An 18306-nucleotide genomic window follows, 5' to 3' on the forward strand; every position below is an offset into this window, starting at 1 on the left:
CGGATTTGTTTTTGTTTTTGAATGTCAGAAATGTATATTTGTGAATGTTGAGATGTTATATTGGTTTCACTGGTAAAAATAAATAATTGAAATGGGTATATATTTTTTTTTTGTTAAGTTGCCTAATAATTATGCACAGTAATAGTCACCTGCACACACAGATATCCCCCTAAAATAGCTAAAACTAAAAACAACTTCCAAAAATATTCAGCTTTGATATGAATGAGTTTTTTGGGTTCATTGAGAACATGGTTGTTGTTCAATAATAAAATTAATCCTCAAAAATACAACTTGCCTAATAATTCTGCACTCCCTGTAATAATAGGAAACAGATGTCTTCAAACCCCTCCTAAACAGCTCCTCCCATGGCCCCCTTCACCGAAGAAACAAAGATGGCCCCCAAAGACTTTTGAAAGGTGTGCAGTATACCAAGAACAGAAGTCACAGGGGCGTGTAATAAGGGATTATATATGGACTGGCCCATCAGCTGTGCTCATGTGTATGATGTCATGTTGTTTATAAAAGACCAATAAAAAGTCCAGCCCCTTTTTCTCTGATGCTGGACACCGAAAGAACCAGTTTGTTCCTCAGCTCTCTGTGTGCTTTCATAATCTGGGTCAACGGCAGAATGGGTTAAGCCCTGAGGTTGTGTCAGGGGTCAATCTATTTCAGTATCAGGGATGTAGTGGGGTCACAATACAAGGGATATCTTATGGTATATGGTTACAGTGCTGGGGGAATATCTAGGATGTAGAGGGGTCAGAGTGCTGGGGGGATAATCTGGGGAAAGGGGGGGAAGCTCCGCTTGTCTGCCTCCTACCTACTTGATGTCTGTTTACCTGCACAGTCTCCATTGTAAGGGCCCCAAAGCATTACTTTGTCCAGGGGCCCATGATGCTATTAAGACGGCCCTGCTTAGAGGCGCCTCTCTTCTCTTTTATACTCGGTTGTGACATGACACTACTCTTATATCAAGACATCGCTTGTAGATCAAGTCAAAATTTATTTGAAAATTTTGCTCATCTTGCAAAACGCTCTCAAACCAAGTTCTCCATTGTAAAATAATGGCAAAATTCAGTGAGCAAAACAAGACCAATTTATAATAACATATGAGACCAATTTAAAACGCATGGGAACTAAAATATCTTGCTGTAAAGGCCACAGGATATATCAAAATCTTGAGGGTTGTCCAACCTTCCAGCACTCACCAAAGTATTCTATATCGGTTTTGGGTGGACTGACCCTTTAAACAACTATGTACCAGTGCAGCTTGCGTGTTTAACCAAATTACTTTTTTTTTTAAACGTTAATGAAAAAGAAAAAATAGAAAATCTCCAACCACAACAGTAGTGTTACATAAATGTAAATTTTATTATAAAAATAGGAATTTAATTATATAATTTTCTGGAATAAATAAATAACAAAAAATGTACACATTTACAAAACCGTTATCAATATAAATAGGACAAATATTAAGTGTCTTTTAGTAAACATAAATTCAGAGTCATTATTTTTCAATATATATATATAAACTCATGGATAAAGAGGACGAGGTTTGTTTGGTCAATAGTGACCTGTCCACTTCAGAAGGGCCAGAGAACTGGCAGCAGCAGAGGTGATTGGCTCATTCTTTTACCAGTCACATGAGTGATAAGGACGGTCATGAAAACTGATTGCTGCTACATATGATCCATTGTTGCATAAGATTCCATCAAGCCAGTCACTGGATTTACAGACTTGGTCACCAAGAAAGATCAACTGTTTTCACTTTTTAATGACAATTTTATGAAAATAAAAACTTCTTGGGCAAAGCTAAAATAGCCAATCCTTGTCCAATAGATGTCATATTTCCTTAGACCTGTGCTGAAAGACTTCCATGATACTTATGGACAAATGTAGGTAGTTCCATAAATCTAAAGAGCCTCTCATCACCAAATATGGCATTTATTAACCCCTGTTTGTAAAAAGTCTTACACCTATACCAACCTTCACCTACTCCACATCTGATGTTACCCTTCCTCTCCATGCAGTCAGCCATAGAAAGATAGGAGAGGCAGCAGGTTACTGCTAGTAAGTCAGATGTGTGCAGAATAAAGTCTCTCTTGGATCAAAAGGTTGTCCCTAAAGTTGGCAATATAAAGTAATTGTCAATTTCTAATTCAGGAGTAGGCAAGCTTGGCACTCAGCTGTGGTGGAACTACACGTGCTATGGGGCACTGCAAGACTCTAAATGCCATAGGCATAACTAAGGTTTGGAGTGCCAAGGTTGCCTAAACCTGTTCTAATTTGTCACATTGCATAGGACACAGCTGACATTAGGACTAATGGCTCTTTAATGTGAGAAAATGCAAGTGGAGACAACTAATTATTCATATGCTGAACATAACTGGCCATGAAATAACAAGTATGCAGCAGGTTGAGTTCTGTGCCAGTAAGAGCCCTTTCACACTGGCAGCGCCCGAAAAACGCTGGTAAAGCACTGCTAAAACTAGTGTCGCTTTACCGGCGATATTATCCTCCGCTAGCAGCCGAATAAGGGGTTAAAAGCACCCACAAAGTGCCGCTGCCAAGGCTCTTTGGCGGCGCTTCCTATTGATTTCAATAGGAGGGGGCGCTTTAGGAGTGGTGTATACACCGCTCCTAAAGTGCCTCAAAGAAGCTGCTTGCAGGTCTTTTTTTGACGTCCTGCCAGCTCAGCGCCTCACTGGAATTGCAGATGAGGCTTTTTTCAGGCGTTATTTTTAGTGCTAAAAGCGCCCGAAGTGTGAAAGGGGTCTTAATGGCACCTGTCACAGTACACAAAGATATAAGTGCATCACCCTAGGCAGTTTTCTGTCCCCGATTTTACATGAACAAAACACAGTTCTGAGATAATGTTAAAATTCTTCTCTTATTTTATCCTCAGTCCTTGTAAACTTCACACAAATGCAGTACAGAAGCTACCAACCTATTTATGGCCTACACATTTGGTGGGATACAAAGATCTTTACTTAATAAAGCAAAGGCAGCATTTATACCAGCGTTTCTCTACCAGGGTTCCTTGGTACCCTAGGGTTCCTCCAAGAAGTTCCTTGAGCAATGGGAAAATGTTACCTCTCACATAAGTACGGTAACCACTGATCTTTTAGATAACTGTTAAGCCTCGTACACATGACCGAGTTTCTCGGCAAAAACCAGCAAGAAACTTGCTGGGAGATATTTTTTTGCCGAGGAAACCGGTCGTGTGTACATTTTCGTCGAGGAAACTGTCGAAACTGTCGACGAGCCAAAAAGAGAGCATGTTCTCTATTTCCTTGATGGGAATGGAGAAAATTGGCTTGTCGAGTTTCTCGACAGCCTAACAAGGAACTCGACGAGGAAAACGATGTGTTTCGCCCGTCGAGTTCCTCGGTCGTGTGTACGAGGCTTAATAGTTGTTGGGGGGGGGGGGGGGGGATTTTTCCCAAGATTTGTAAGAAGAATTCTTCCCACTGGCCATCCCAATAATGGCTTAGATAGATATAATCTATAATAGTCATTAGCAATGACTCCCTGAGGACAAAAAATTATTTCAAGCGTTCTTCCATGTGAAAAAAGCCTGGCGTCTTAACCCAAAACGGCCATTCGCAATCATTGTTCTAACTGCACAAACGGTGAAGAATTCTCATTGGATGCCTAATGATCGGAATTTCCGACAAGAAAAGTTTGATGTGAGCTTTTGGTCGGAAACTATTACCGTATGTATGCCCCATTGGACTTTTTCTGTCGGAATTTCCGACAGCAAAAAATTGAGAGCTGGTTCTCAAATTTTCCGACGGGAAAAGTGCTTGTCGGAAAATCCGATCGTCTGTATGCAATTCCGACGTGCAGAAAAACATGCATGCCCGGAATCAAGTCGAGGCATGCTCGGAAGCATTGAACTTAATTTTTCTCGGCTCGTCGTAGTGTTGTACGTCACCGTGTTCGCGACGGCCGGAATTTTGTGTGACTGTGTGTATGCAACACAAGTTTGAGCCAACATTTAGTCGGAAAAAAAATCCACGCTTTTCTGGTCGGAATTTCCGATCGTGTGTACGTGGCAATAGGTTATATCACTTCATCACTCCATACTGAATAATTTTACTAAAGGTCTTTACATATCCCTACAATTCACTCCCCTAAACACTCACAGACAAAGTCACAGTATATCTCAGAGCACTGCAGGCATCCAAGCACAAAGGGTTGTATTAGATCCCTGAGTGTACTACTTACTTCTGCACCCAGTATTTATATTATTACTCGTTAGGAACACAGCAAAACTGTATAGCTTGTGCAGCTATAGGCCTACTAAGGCACTTCTATGGAGTATCAGTTTCCATCCTCTGTACTGGCAAAGAATCAGCATTGTGAAAGGCAGCACTGTGGCTATATTGCTTCTGCCTAACACATTTAGGTCCCAAGCATGTGCCTAGGAGTCCCAGGATTTAGTCCCAGCCTGATAGCAGCATATTGATCACAGGCAGCCAAAGCCTGTGGATTGTAGTGATCAGATTGGTACAAAAGTACAAAAAGTGCTGGTCACTGGCAGCATTCAGCGATGTGTTCTAGAAAGTTCTCCCCTAGTCTGTCGTGAAAAACTTGCTGGCACCGGGGACACTGTAGCTCATCCTGTCCTCTTTGTTCAGAGCTAGGGCTTCGCTGTCGTTCCGTGGTGTTTGCTGGGGAAAGCGGTCTTCGGTTTTCAGAATGCTCGGCGGTAAGGCCACGCAGAGGCTCAGGTTTTTTCTGAACGTACATTTTGTTGCGGTTACCGATGTGAATTTGGAACTGGCTACCAACATCTTTGTCATCCTTTAAAAGGAAAAGAAAATTAAGTTACTCTTACACCCTATGAAAATTGAAACTTAAAAATGATTAAGGTCACTGGCGTCAAAAAGCATGGAGGACAGTAGACAGTAAGGAACAGAATTGTGTACCAAGTTTTTCTTGCCCCAGGCCTTTCAACAGTCACATGGGCCAGTGCAGTAGCAGTACTACCACCACCAACCCTGATCATATGGTAGCAGTACTACTACCACCACCCCACCAGTCCTGCTTGTACAGCAGCAGTACTACTACTACCACCAGTGCCGATCCTAACCTCCCTGGGGCCCTAAGCAAAATTACATGTCGCATTAAAGTTGAAAAGTGGGGGGGCTGCCGAAAATGACATCTTACATTATAGTGAGAAGCAGGGTGGTTCCGACTTCTTACCTCTTCTCCCAAGCAGCCAGCAAATTGAGAAGTGGGGTGAGGGGCTGATAAGGACTTCTCACCAGGCAGGGCCTCTAGTAATTTGGGGGGCCCTCCGCAGCTTTGCGGGGCCCCAAGCGACTTGCATAGTGAGCCTATAGGGCGGATCGGCCCTAACTACTACTACCAAGTCCTGCTGGTACAATAAATGTTCTACCAGCACTGCTGGTACAGTAGAAGTTCTACCAGCACTAATCTTAAGGTATGATAGCAATACTATTATTACCAGTCCATTTCATACAGTAGCAATATTACTACTACCAGTACTGCTGATACAATAGCAGTACCACCACCACATTGCTGGTACAGTAGCAGGACCACCACCACGAATCTGCTGATATGGTAGCAGTATAAACACCACCAATCATGCTAATATGATGGCAGTACTACTACCACCTCCACTACCATTACTACCAGTCCAGCTCATACAGTAGCAATACTACTATTACTAGTAGCGATGGTACAGAAGCAGTACTACCCACCACTAGTTTAACATTACCCCCACCACCAGTCCAGCTGGTACAGTAGCAGTTTTACCACCAGCAGTCTAGCTAGCAGTACTACCAATACCAATCCTGCTGATACAGTATCAGTACTACCACTGTGGAGTCTCCCAAGTACAGCAACAATACCACCACCAGTCCTGCCTGTTACAATAGTAGGGTCCATAGTTCTTACCTGTCTCCTTCCCTTTTTCTGTAAACATGAAATCTCATCGATCAGCTCCTGAATGCGGCTTTGAGCTCTCTCCCGATCTGCCCTCTCTGATGTGAAGTCATCTTTGTAGACTACCAACTTTGAAGAAAAAAAGAAACCACAGTTATTACCAACTCCGCATAAGATACAAATCATAAACTTTTACACTATAAATCATAAAGCTAATTTTAGCATTTCATATATAATGCAGTCCCCTGTTTTCCTGTGTGTGTGTATATATATATATATATATATATATATATATATATATATATATACACACATATACACACACACACACACACACACACACACATACATACATACATACATACATAAATAAATATACATACACACACTTACTAATATTTTTTTTATTTGATTTAAAAAAAGGTGTGGCCATTAATCAGTAATGGTTCATTAACCTCCCTGGCGGCATTATTATGTCAGATTTTTACATCTCAAAGCGGTACATTGTTTTGCATTGAAATGTGGCGTTTTATATTGCAGGCCTGCAATGCTTATGCCACGTACAGACAATAGGAAATTCCGTCAAGAAAACCGTGGATTTTTTTCCCCAACTGAATTTTGGCTAAAACTTTTGTTGCATACACATGGTCACACAAATTTTGTCTGAAATCCCAACCGTCAAAAACGCGGTGACGTACAACGAGCCGAGAAAAATGAAGTTCAATAGGCAGTGTGGCTCTTCTGCTTGATTCCGAGCATGCGTGTTTTTTTGTGCGTCGCAAATTGCATACAGACGATTGGAATTTCCGACAAGAATTTTTCTTGTCAGAAAAATTGAGAACCAGCTCTCAAATTTTTGCTGTTGGAAATTCCAACAGAAAAAGTCAGATGGAGCCTACACATGGTCGGAATTTCCGACCAAAAGCTCACATCGAACTTTTCTTGTCGAAATTTCCGATCTTGTGTATGCGGCATTAGGAATAACACACTTTAATCTGTCCAAACAAGAGTCTAGTAGACTTCCCGGGTATGATAAAGTTTGAAACATGAAAATCAAAAATGATAATATACTAAATAACAAAAATATTATAATAAAATGTATTTAATAATGTAGTCAAATCGAAAAACACAGAAATGTTCTCAGTTGCAGAATTGTGGCTACTTTCAGTGTTTGATGACAAATTTCCCCACGAATCGCTATCGCTCAATTCTGCAAGTGATTCTAATTTATTATCGCAGTTTTCTAGCTGCTCTAAAATCGCTTTTGACATAAAGGGACACTTTTTGGTTGCCATGGACAATGTCAAGTTTCCAGGCAAAAAGAACAGTATATATATATATATGCATGCAGGGCACTGGACAAAAGGGAGGTGAAATGATTTGATACAGTAATGTAATCTTACAGATTACAGTGTACTGTATGTGTTATGTTTTTTTCACTTTTTGAATTTGGCGTCCCCGTGCGTCACAACATTTGCAGGGAACGGAGCCCAGCACAGTGATAGATCGAGCGGAGGACACAGCCCACAGACACTGCGGGGAGACATCCTGGGCACATAGTAAGTAATTTTGCCTGGATCCTGTGATGCAATCCCAGAGTGTAGCTCGGGGTTACCGCTTTTGGTAATGAAAATTCACCCCTCGGGAATACCACCAGGGAGGTTAAAGGGTTATTCTGAATCTACATGTGACAATAAGCAGACATATCGTGTGTTCTCACCTGCTGTTCCAACATTTGTATCCTCTCCTGGGCAGCGATCCTGGTGCTGGCCATCTCAGTGGCTTCTTGCTGCAGTTTGGTGTTCTCACTTATCTTTTCTTCCAGATGCCTGTTGAGTCTTGAGATCTCCTTCTGTAAGAGGTCTGGGTGTTTGTGTGCGGAGTGTGTATTCTTCGTATGTTCCCTCTGCGCCTTCATCTCCTTCAGTTGTTGGTGGAGACTCTTCACGTACTCCTCCCTGCTGGCATCATACTTCTGCCACTTGGCATTCAAGTCTTCCACCTGGAAGAATAATGACAGTATTGATATATAGTCTGGTGCGCCTTTGTGGAAATCAGGATATTCTAGCAGACATTCAGAATACTTTTAACTAATCAACTTGATATATTAGGGCATTCCAGTAAAGAGAAAAAAGAGGAAGTACGTTATAAAAATATCACGTTATTTACATAGACTTACATGTGTCACTTTCTGTTTTAATAAACGGTTTTCTTCCTGTAACTTGCTCAGGTTTGCTTCATTCTCACTGTCCTTGTTCAGATTCTGTAAATAGGAGACATCTTTATTTATTTCCAGGATTTATAAAGTGGGAAAAGCACAATTTTTCATTATGCACACCACTCGCAACTACACGACACTCAGTCTACAGCCAGTTCAGGCCAATTACAGGGCGATACCTAGGCTGTCTTTTATGAAATGCTCATTGCCTGGTTGCCACCCTGGCCCAGTGTCCTCATGCTATACTTGCTTGACTAAGAAGTAGCCACATGATCTAGCTTGCCTAGGTCAGGGGTGCCCAACCAGTGGCCCGCGGAGCCCTCTGATGTGGCCCGTGACCTCCTGCTCTGGGATGGAATAAAATAGAATACTGTTATTAAAGCTACGTTTATTACTAAAATAGGTGTATATATGGGCATATCTGTTCTGCAGTGGTTACTGGGCTGCTTTCAAACTGATCCGCAGGTGCAGAGAAGTGCACCTGCTGGTTACCTGCACTGAGCCATAGACTGCTATTACCCGCATATTTGGTGTCCTGAGAGTAGAGGGGGCTCTATAGAGCCGAGTGGGCTGCCATCCACTCTCTCCGCTCATTGTGGCCCGCGACCAGTTAACAAGTCGCTTAAGTGGCCCTTGCTCTTCAAAAGGTTGGTCATCTAAAGGATCAGTTTTGCTTACTTAAAGTGGGGGTTCACCCAAAAACCTTTTTTTTTTAACATTAGATTGAGGCTCGTTTTGTCAAGGGGAATCGGGTGTTTCTTTTACAATCTAAGCAGTACTTACCGTTTTAGAGATACATCTTCTCCGCCGCTTCCGGGTATGGGCTGCGGGACTGGGCGTTCCTATTTGATTGACAGTTTTCCGACGTTTGCATACATCGCGTCACGATTTTCCGAAAGTAGCCGAATGTCGGTGCACAGGCGCCGTATAGAGCCGCACTGACGTTCGGCTTCTCGTGACGCGATGTATGCGACCGTTGGAAGCCTGTCAATCAAATAGGAACGCCCAGTCCCGAAGACCATACCCGGAAGCGGCGGAGAAAATCGCTCTAAAACGGTAAGTACGGCTTCGATTTAAAAAAAAAAACAGCTGATTCCCCTTGACAAAACGAGCATGAATCTAATGTTAAAAAACTCCCGCTTTAAGGCAAGAAAAAAGTAAGGGGATTACTCAAAATATTATTATGGCCTTATGGCCATACTAAAGTGTTGTGTGGATGGTAATGATAGGCCACTTTAACACAACAACTGCACCCACCACAAAGACATAACTATTATCATTTTTAAAGGGATGGCCCTCTGAAAACAGTGATCTGGCTCATCCTCTGGCTTCCAGTATCTCCTGAATATTCTGGGAGTGAGATCTCTGCTTCTATGTTCATAATTCCACCAATCAGAGACATGCAACAGTAGTAGTAAGGCAGTACTAGGCTAAATCTACAGGGGGCAGAGCCAGGAATTTCCAGCCTGCATACTTTATCAGTACAGGTCTCCTTTAAGAATGTTTAGAAGTCCTATTTTAATGTTATAGACCTTGGAAAGTCACCCAAAACAAAAGGCTGGAGTCTGGCAAAGCTGCATACATACTCGCAGTAGACATTCGCCACACAAGCAGTCTAGGCCAAGTCACAAAAACAGAACAAACCTGCTGCTCTTGTGGTGGCCCTCCATTTTTCCGATGGGCATCTTCTAGGCAGGTAACAAGTTGTTGGCACATTTCCGCCGTGGCAGTCAGCTTACACCGCAGTTGGTTGGTTTCATCAGACAGAGAGCGGCACAGGACCTCACTCGTAGCCTGAACTCTCTCCTTCTCTGCCAGCGACCGCTGCAGACGGAAGATTTCCATCTCTTTCTCATGTGACGGCCAACTGGACACCTTCTCTATCTGCTGGTCTCTCTCCTCTAGCTGCTGGTGAAGCCTCTGGATTTCCTGCCATGGGGAGAACGCAAATACTTGTCAATATACATCACAGCGTACTAGACATTCTCTTCTGAAGAAGACACCATATGACGATTAGGATACCCATAACATTGTACAGATTTCGTTTAACCATAAGACTGTATTAGGAAGAAATTTACATATACAGTAAAACCTTGGTTTGCGAGCATAATTTGTTCCAGAAACATGCTTGCAATCCAAAGCACTTGTATATCAAAGCATTTTTCTTACAGGGTATAAAAGAGAAGAGAGGCACCTATAAGTGTAGCAATAAGTTGCTAAATGTTGTACCTTCATTAAATGTAACCATATTGTTACACTTAGAGGCTTCTCTTCTTTTTTATACTCAGTTGTGACATGACGCTACTCTTATATCAAGACATCACTTGTATATCAAGGCAAAAATTATTTAAACATTTTGCTTGTCTTGCAAAACGCTCTCAAACCAAGGTTTTACTGTATATTAAATGTTAGTCATTTATGAGAAGCGCTTATTATGTAAATAGTACCAACCGCAAGTTCTAAGCTTGCACTTTGGCACCACCCCATCTTTTTCAACCCAGTAACAGACACCTGTCTTTGAAGCTAGAAGCTGCCTTTTATAGCATGGGCACCCTTGGCGCTACCAGTGCACTCGAGGGACGATATCTCTTTATGGATCAAATTTAGCAGCAGCATAGTGCTGTATCAATAAAAGCAGAAGTTTGAATTTAGGGTGATACCATTTATTGGCTAAATAAAATATAGTGCAAACTTTCATGGCACATTGTCTTGAAAAAAGATGTCCATCATGCCGGGAAAGCTTGCACTACAATCTATTTAATATGGATCTTCGCTCTCTCAATCAACATGAATTATTTTTAATCCTCATGCTACTAGCATTAGTAAATAGGTAGGAAATTATATTCTATTTACTTGTTTTAAGCTTCTTTTTTTTTACATTTCAGTTAATTCCTGGTTTCTTGCCTAGGCAAATGATGTCATAAGTCCCAGGAGACTTCAGAAGGGGAGCTAAGAACACTCTCCTGCATGCATGCTTGAGCAAAGGGCAGATAGATTCCAGGAAGTAAATTCTACATGAATCATTTGCCCTCATGGACAGATTCCAGGAAGTAAATTCTACATGAATCATTTGCCCTCATGGACAGATTCCAGGAAGTAAATTCTACATGAATCATTTGCCCTCATGGACAGAAATGCTAGGGGCTGTGTTTCAAAGTGATTTCTCAAGAAAACAAAGCAAAGGGACACGGATGGATTGGGGAGTTTGCTTTGAATATTAATATATTAGTGTTTGTGGTGCTCACATGCAGTGAAGATACCCTTTAAGTTACCCCAAATAAAAATGGTATCTCCTAAAATACAAACTTTTCTTTTAGATCAACTTTAAAAACACCATGGGGGAGATTTATTAAAAATTGGAGCAATCAGAAACCGGTGCAGCTGTGCATAGCAGCCAATCAGCTTCTAACTTCAGCTTGTTCAATTAAAGTGGAGGTTCACCCAAAAAATTAATTTTTAACATTACATTCAGCCGATTTGCCATAATGACAATCGGCTGTGTTTTTTTTTTCCCGTACATACCGTATTTTCACCGCCACTTCCGGGTATGTCTTCTGCGGGACTGGGCGTTCCTAATTGATTGACAGGCTTCCGACCGTCGCATACTCCGCGTCACGAGTTGCCGAAGGAAGCCAAACGTCGGTGCGCGGGCGCCGTATAGAGCCGCACCGACGTTCGGCTTCTTTCGGCAACTCGTGACGCGCTGTATGCGACGCTGTATGCGACGGTCGGAAGCCTGTCAATCAATTAGGAAAGCCCAGTCCCGAAGAAGACATACCCGGAAGCGGCGGTGAAAATACGGTATGTACAAGGAAAAAAAACAAAAAAAAAACAGCCGATTGTCATTTAGGACAACTCGGCTGAATGTTAAAAAAAATGTTTTGGGTGAACCCTAGCTTTAAGATTTGACAATAAGCCTAGTTTCACATTGGAGCGATTTGTCACGCGATTTGAAAGATCAAGTCGCAGCCTATTGGCGGCAATGGCACTGTTCCAATCAGTGCGACACCGATTTTGCGGCTCCGCACCGATTTGCAAAAGTAGTTTCTGCACTACTTTTGCCGATTTCAGGTGCGATTTCAATAGACATCTGTGTATGAAGCCACATAGATGTCTATCAAGTAGCAGCTGAAATCGCGCTGACCTTGCTACTTTGAAATCACGCTATATCAAGTGAAGTACCGTGATTTCAAAGTAGCATCAATGTGAACCAGGGCTAAAACCCGGAAGCTGATTGGTTTCTATGCAGAGCTGCACCAGATTTTGCACTCTCCAGTTTTGGTATACCCCCCCCCTAAATGATCAAGATTATCTGATCAAATATTATAATTGGCATTTATACTGCAAACCCCTACAGTCATGGCACACCACGCTGCCTATGTGGCATTCAAAGAGATAATTTTAATAACACAGACTGGATTGAAACGTGGCCATTTACACAGGACAGATACTTTTCTAACAGCTGTTGTCATAATACTCCTTACAAGGTTGGCTCACCTATGTTAGGCAATCTGTGGTTCTGCCGCTGTTTATAATAAGCAATTGTCATTGTGCACCCTGCCCAACTTTGTTCAATAGAACCACAAGCTTGGTCTCTATAGTAACTAGTAAATAAACAATATCTGACAGGTAAAGGTGTGATCACTTTTTACTGGATCTTCTGTATCCGGACAGGTCAGCAAAGCCTGCATACATGGGAGTGGACTGACTCACTGAGCCCGTCCTGTACGAGAATGGATGTCACCCCAGGTCAGGGCGCAGGAAAATCCTTCTGGTTAAAGACATAGAAATGCTCAGGATAGCGAGGAGCGCTATTCATGTGATAGGAGTTCCCCAGACCGCAGGATATAGGCAGGCTGTCAAAGTTTCCAAAGAGAAGAAACATTTGCTTTACTTGCCTTTGTTCTAGAAATAAAAATGCATGACCTTACATGGAATGCTAGCAGGGAATTGCACAACGTGTTTATATGTGCAGCACAAGAACATCCTCAGGAACAGGGTCACTCGGGAGATGTTACACACAAATATCACCCCAATAAAACACAATGCTGCAAACATGCAAGGAAGGCAGAAATTAGATAGGATAGGATAGGATAGGATAGATATTATTTTATTTATTATTATTATATAAAATATAATTTTTTTTTTTATTAAGATCCCTATCCTGGTGTTGGCTTTGTCAGTTGAGCTGACAAAGCTAACACCAAGATAGGGATCTTAATAATAAAAAATATATATATTATATATAATAATAAATAAAATATTATCTATCTCTATCTAATTTATTTTTTATTATTATTATTTTTTTTATTATTATATATAATAGATATTTTTTTTATTATTAAGATCCCTATCCTATAATTTATATATATATATATAAATTATTATTAATAAAAAATATATATATTATATATAATAATAATAAAAATAATATCTATCTCTATCTAATTTATTTATTTATTATTTATTTATTATTTATTTATTTTATATAAAATAATAATTTATATAATATATATATATATATATATATATATATATATATATATATATATACACACACACACACACACACATATACATACATATATATATATATATATATATATATATATATATACACATACACACATATATACACATATACACACTGTAATAATATAATATGATTTTTTTTAAATATATATATATATATATATATATATATATATATATATATATATATATATATATAAAAAATCAAAACTGACAGTCACACAACTAAAATAAAGATCCTAATCTGAGTTTTATAGTTTGTAGACTGAGCCAACAGATACATGTGCACATGTCAGCCTGGCAATGCACTTTCAGGAATACGCCACATGGGCAGAAAGTTTACAACAGGTGCCAAGTGTATTCCTTTGGCGTCATTAATAACATGGTGTTATTGCCAATGACGTGCAGAACTCGCATTGTAGCAATGTCATTCTGATTGTTGCTTTGGAAACACAATATGCTTTGATCAGTTAAAATGTATCTAAAGCAAAAAAAAAAAAAAAAAAACAACAAATAAACAAATCACACACACACACACACACCATACTTTAATTTCTAGTTCTTTGGACACTGAATAAAATGCTGAAACCGTCTTTTTTTTGTATTATTATTATTATTTCTGACTGTATCCTAACTGGGGGGGTTTACTTTCTCTCCTGGGATAGAGAGTAATGGGAAATCCTAAATGATGAAGTTGTTAAAAGAATAGAAATAGAAGGTAACCCCTCCAAAGGGGACGTGTATCCTGATGACAACTCTCTATTAGGGGAGATTTTCACCCTTTTCTGAGGGATTTCCTCTTTCTTCCTGTTGTGTCTCTTAGACGGGAAGTGAAGGAAAGTCTACAGAAAGGGATCTAGGTTTGGATACATTGTTGTATAATACTAGCATACATTGTTTGGCCACATTCCTATACATTGGGGGCAAATCCACTTTGCACTACAAGTGAAAGTGTACTTGGAAGTCAAGCAGATTTAAATCTGAGGGGAAGCTCTGCTGATTTTATCATCCAATCATGTGCAAGCTAAAATGCTGTTTTTTTTTCCTTGCATGTCCCCTTCGGATCTACAGCGACTGCACTTCCAATTGCACCTGTAGCGCAAAGTGGATTTGCCTTTAGTAAATAACCCCCATTGTATGATATGCTGCATTACACTTCTATAGTATACATTGTTGTATCAAACTTGTTGTATACATTGTTGAGTCACACTTGTTGTATACATTGTTGTGTCACACTTGTATAGTATACATTGTTGTGTCACACTTGTATAGTATACATTGTTGTGTCACACTCCTATAGTAGACATTGTTGTGTCACACTCCTATAGTAGACATTGTTGTGTCACACTTGTATAGTATACATTGTTGTGTCACACTCCTATAGTAGACATTGTTGTGTCACACTTCTATAGTAGACATTGTTGTGTCACACTTCTATAGTAGACATTGTTGTGTCACACTTCTATAGTAGACATTGTTGTGTCACACTTGTATAGTATACATTGTTGTGTCACACTTGTATAGTATACATTGTTGTGTCACACTTCTATAGTATACATTGTTGTGTCACACTTCTATAGTATACATTGTTGTGTCACACTTGTATAGTATACATTGTTGTGTCACACTTCTATAGTATACATTGTTGTATCACACTTCTATAGTAGACATTGTTGTGTCACACTTGTTGTATACATTGTTGTGTCACACTTGTTGTATACATTGTTGTGTCACACTTGTAGACATTGTTGTGTCACACTTCTATAGTAGACATTGTTGTGTCACACTTCTATAGTAGACATTGTTGTGTCACACTTCTATAGTAGACATTGTTGTGTCACACTTCTATAGTATACATTGTTGTGTCACACTTGTATACATTGTTGTGTCACACTTGTAGACATTGTTGTGTCACACTTGTATACATTGTTGTGTCACACTTGTTGTATACATTGTTGTGTGCCTACCTGGTTGAGGGTCCCCACTTTCTCCTGGCAGATCCTCTCGGTCTCTTTCAGCTGGTTCCTCATACTGCTCAGTTGTCCCACCAGACTGTCCACCAGGGACTTGGATGGCTCCAGCAGAAGATGCTCCTCCAGACCCTTGCTAGGGGTGTACTGTCCTCCATCCCTGAGTCGGGTGATGAGGACCTCCTTGTCGGCCAGCTGTCGGTTGAGGGTCTTGTTCTGCTGCCTGGCCTCATGGTAGAAGGTGCTCAGCATGTTGTAACTCTTCAGCTTGGCGGTCAGGCTCCGGTTCTCCCGGTGCAGCTTGTCCACCGTCTCCTCCAGCAGCTTAAAGCGGGCCACCAGGGCATCCGTACTTCCGTCACTGATAGAGGACATGCTCCGAGATACACAATCCACAGCAATACAAGCAAGGGGGCAAAACGTCTCCGCGTAGTGTGTAAACAATGTAACCAAATGTCCAGCCCGGGGATCCGTCCTTCCTTAGTGATCGGAACTCACTGACTCTGACAGTCCCGCACACACTGTTCCTGGTTATGTACACGGGGGCGTGGCTGGGGGCGGGGCCAGCAGAGTGCAGAGCATTAGATGGGAATTTCCTCTGGGGCTTCCCCTGTGCTGCACACACATGGACTTTTCTTGTACTTTTGAACACATGGGGACTGTTCATGAAAAATCCTCCACGGTCCCACCATGGCTGTCCTTCTCCTGAGGGTCCTGGAAGAGTCTTTCCTCATATCCTGCCCAGCCTGCCTGCTGTGACTAACCTCTGCTGGGAACACAGTGACAACCCAGTCCCTAATCACAGCCCAGCCCCTAATCACAGCCCAGTCCCTAATCACAGCCCAGTCCCTAATCACAGCCCCTAATCACAGCCCAGTCCCTAATCGCAGCCCAGTCCCTAATCACAGCCCCTAATCACAGCCCAGTCCCTAATCGCAGCCCAGTCCCTAATCACAGTCCCTAATCGCAGCCCAGTCCCTAATCACAGTCCCTAATCACAGCCCAGTCCCTAATCGCAGCCCAGTCCCTAATCATAGCCCAGTCCCTGATCACAGTCCCTAATCACAGCCCAGTCCCTAATCATAGCCCAGTCCCTAATCACAGTCCCTAATCACAGCCCAGTCCCTAATCTCAGCCCAGCCCCTAATCACAGCCCAGTCCCTAATCACAGCCCAGTCCCTAATCACAGCCCAGTCCCTAATCATAGCCCAGTCCCTGATCACAGTCCCTAATCACAGCCCAGTCCCTAATCTCAGCCCAGTCCCTAATCTCAGCCCAGCCCCTAATCACAGCCCAGTCCCTAATCACAGCCCAGTTCCTAATCACAGCCCAGTCCCTAATCACAGCCCAGTCCCTAATCACAGCCCAGTCCCTAATCACAGTCCCTAATCTCAGCCCAGTCCCTAATCTCAGCCCAGTCCCTAATCACAGCACAGTCCCAAATCACAGCTCAGTCCCTAATCACAGCCCAGTCCCTAATCACAGCCCAGTCCCTAATCACAGTCCCTAATCACAGCCCAGTCCCAAATCACAGCTCAGTCCCTAATCATAGCCCAGTCCCTAATCACAGTCCCTAATCACAGTCACTAATCACAGCCCAGTCCCTAATCACAGCCCAGTCCCTAATCACAGTCCCTAATCACAGTCCCTGATCACAGTCACTAATCACAGCCCAGTCCCTAATCACAGCTCAGTCCCTAATCACAGTCCCTAATCACAGCCCAGTCCCTAATCACAGCTCAGTCCCTAATCAATGGTCTTTTTACTGACACTACACATCACATTCATATCATGTGCCAGGACACTCAATATACATAAATACATATCTATATTTGATATATTTTTTATTTTAGATAGATAGATAGATAGATATACATATAGACAGATAGACAGATAGATAGATAGATAGATAGACATATAGATAGATAGATATCTGATAGATAGATAGACATATAGATAGATAGATAGACATATAGATAGATAGATACAGACATGTAGATAGATAGATAGACAGATAGACAGATAGACATATAGACAGATAGACAGATAGACAGACAGATAGACATATAGATAGATAGATAGATAGATAGACAGATAGACAGATAGATAGATAGACAGATAGATAGATAGATAGATAGATAGATAGATAGATAGATAGATAGATAGATAGATAGATAGACAGACAGACAGATAGATAGATAGATAGATAGATAGATAGATAGATAGATAGACAGATAGATAGATAGATAGACAGATAGACAGATAGATAGATAGATAGATAGACAGATAGATAGACAGATAGACAGATAGACAATGGCAACAGTCCGGCCCCCCTAAAGTCTGAAGGACAGTAAACTAGCCCCCTGGTTAGAAAGTTTGGAGACCCCAGCTCTAACTCACATTCAAGCCTCCACATACCAGGGCCGATTTAGGCTATGTTCACATCTGTACGGGTCCTGCGTGCGGCGTGTGCAAGGGCATAGCAGCCCATTCATTTGAATAGGCTGCAGTACCTGCTGGCAATACAAGGAGAAGGTACCCGTCGATTGAAGGCGGCAGAATGGCACTCCTACGCGAATCACCATAGCTGTACGGCGGGCGCTTTATGGAGTATAGGGGGCAGGCGCGCCCGCCGTGTCCTTAAGGAGCCGGTGCACGTGCCCGGCAGCC

General features: G+C 41.6%; 1 protein-coding gene across 1 annotated transcript; it reads right to left on the minus strand.

Moving 5' to 3' along the window:
- Positions 1-3985: 3985 nt before the first annotated feature.
- TNIP2 (TNFAIP3 interacting protein 2) lies at positions 3986-16159 on the minus strand. Its single transcript, XM_040335315.1, has 6 exons — positions 15634-16159; positions 9779-10063; positions 8096-8179; positions 7637-7918; positions 5929-6045; positions 3986-4809 (listed from the first exon to the last, which is right to left on the minus strand). Exons 1-6 carry the CDS (start codon positions 16009-16011, stop codon positions 4537-4539), a joined length of 1419 nt encoding a protein of 472 aa, XP_040191249.1. The 5' UTR covers positions 16012-16159; the 3' UTR covers positions 3986-4536.
- Between the last annotated feature and the right edge of the window lie 2147 nt (positions 16160-18306).

The sequence above is a fragment of the Rana temporaria genome, chromosome 1, assembly GCF_905171775.1.
Source record: "Rana temporaria chromosome 1, aRanTem1.1, whole genome shotgun sequence".
NCBI lineage: Eukaryota > Metazoa > Chordata > Amphibia > Anura > Ranidae > Rana > Rana temporaria.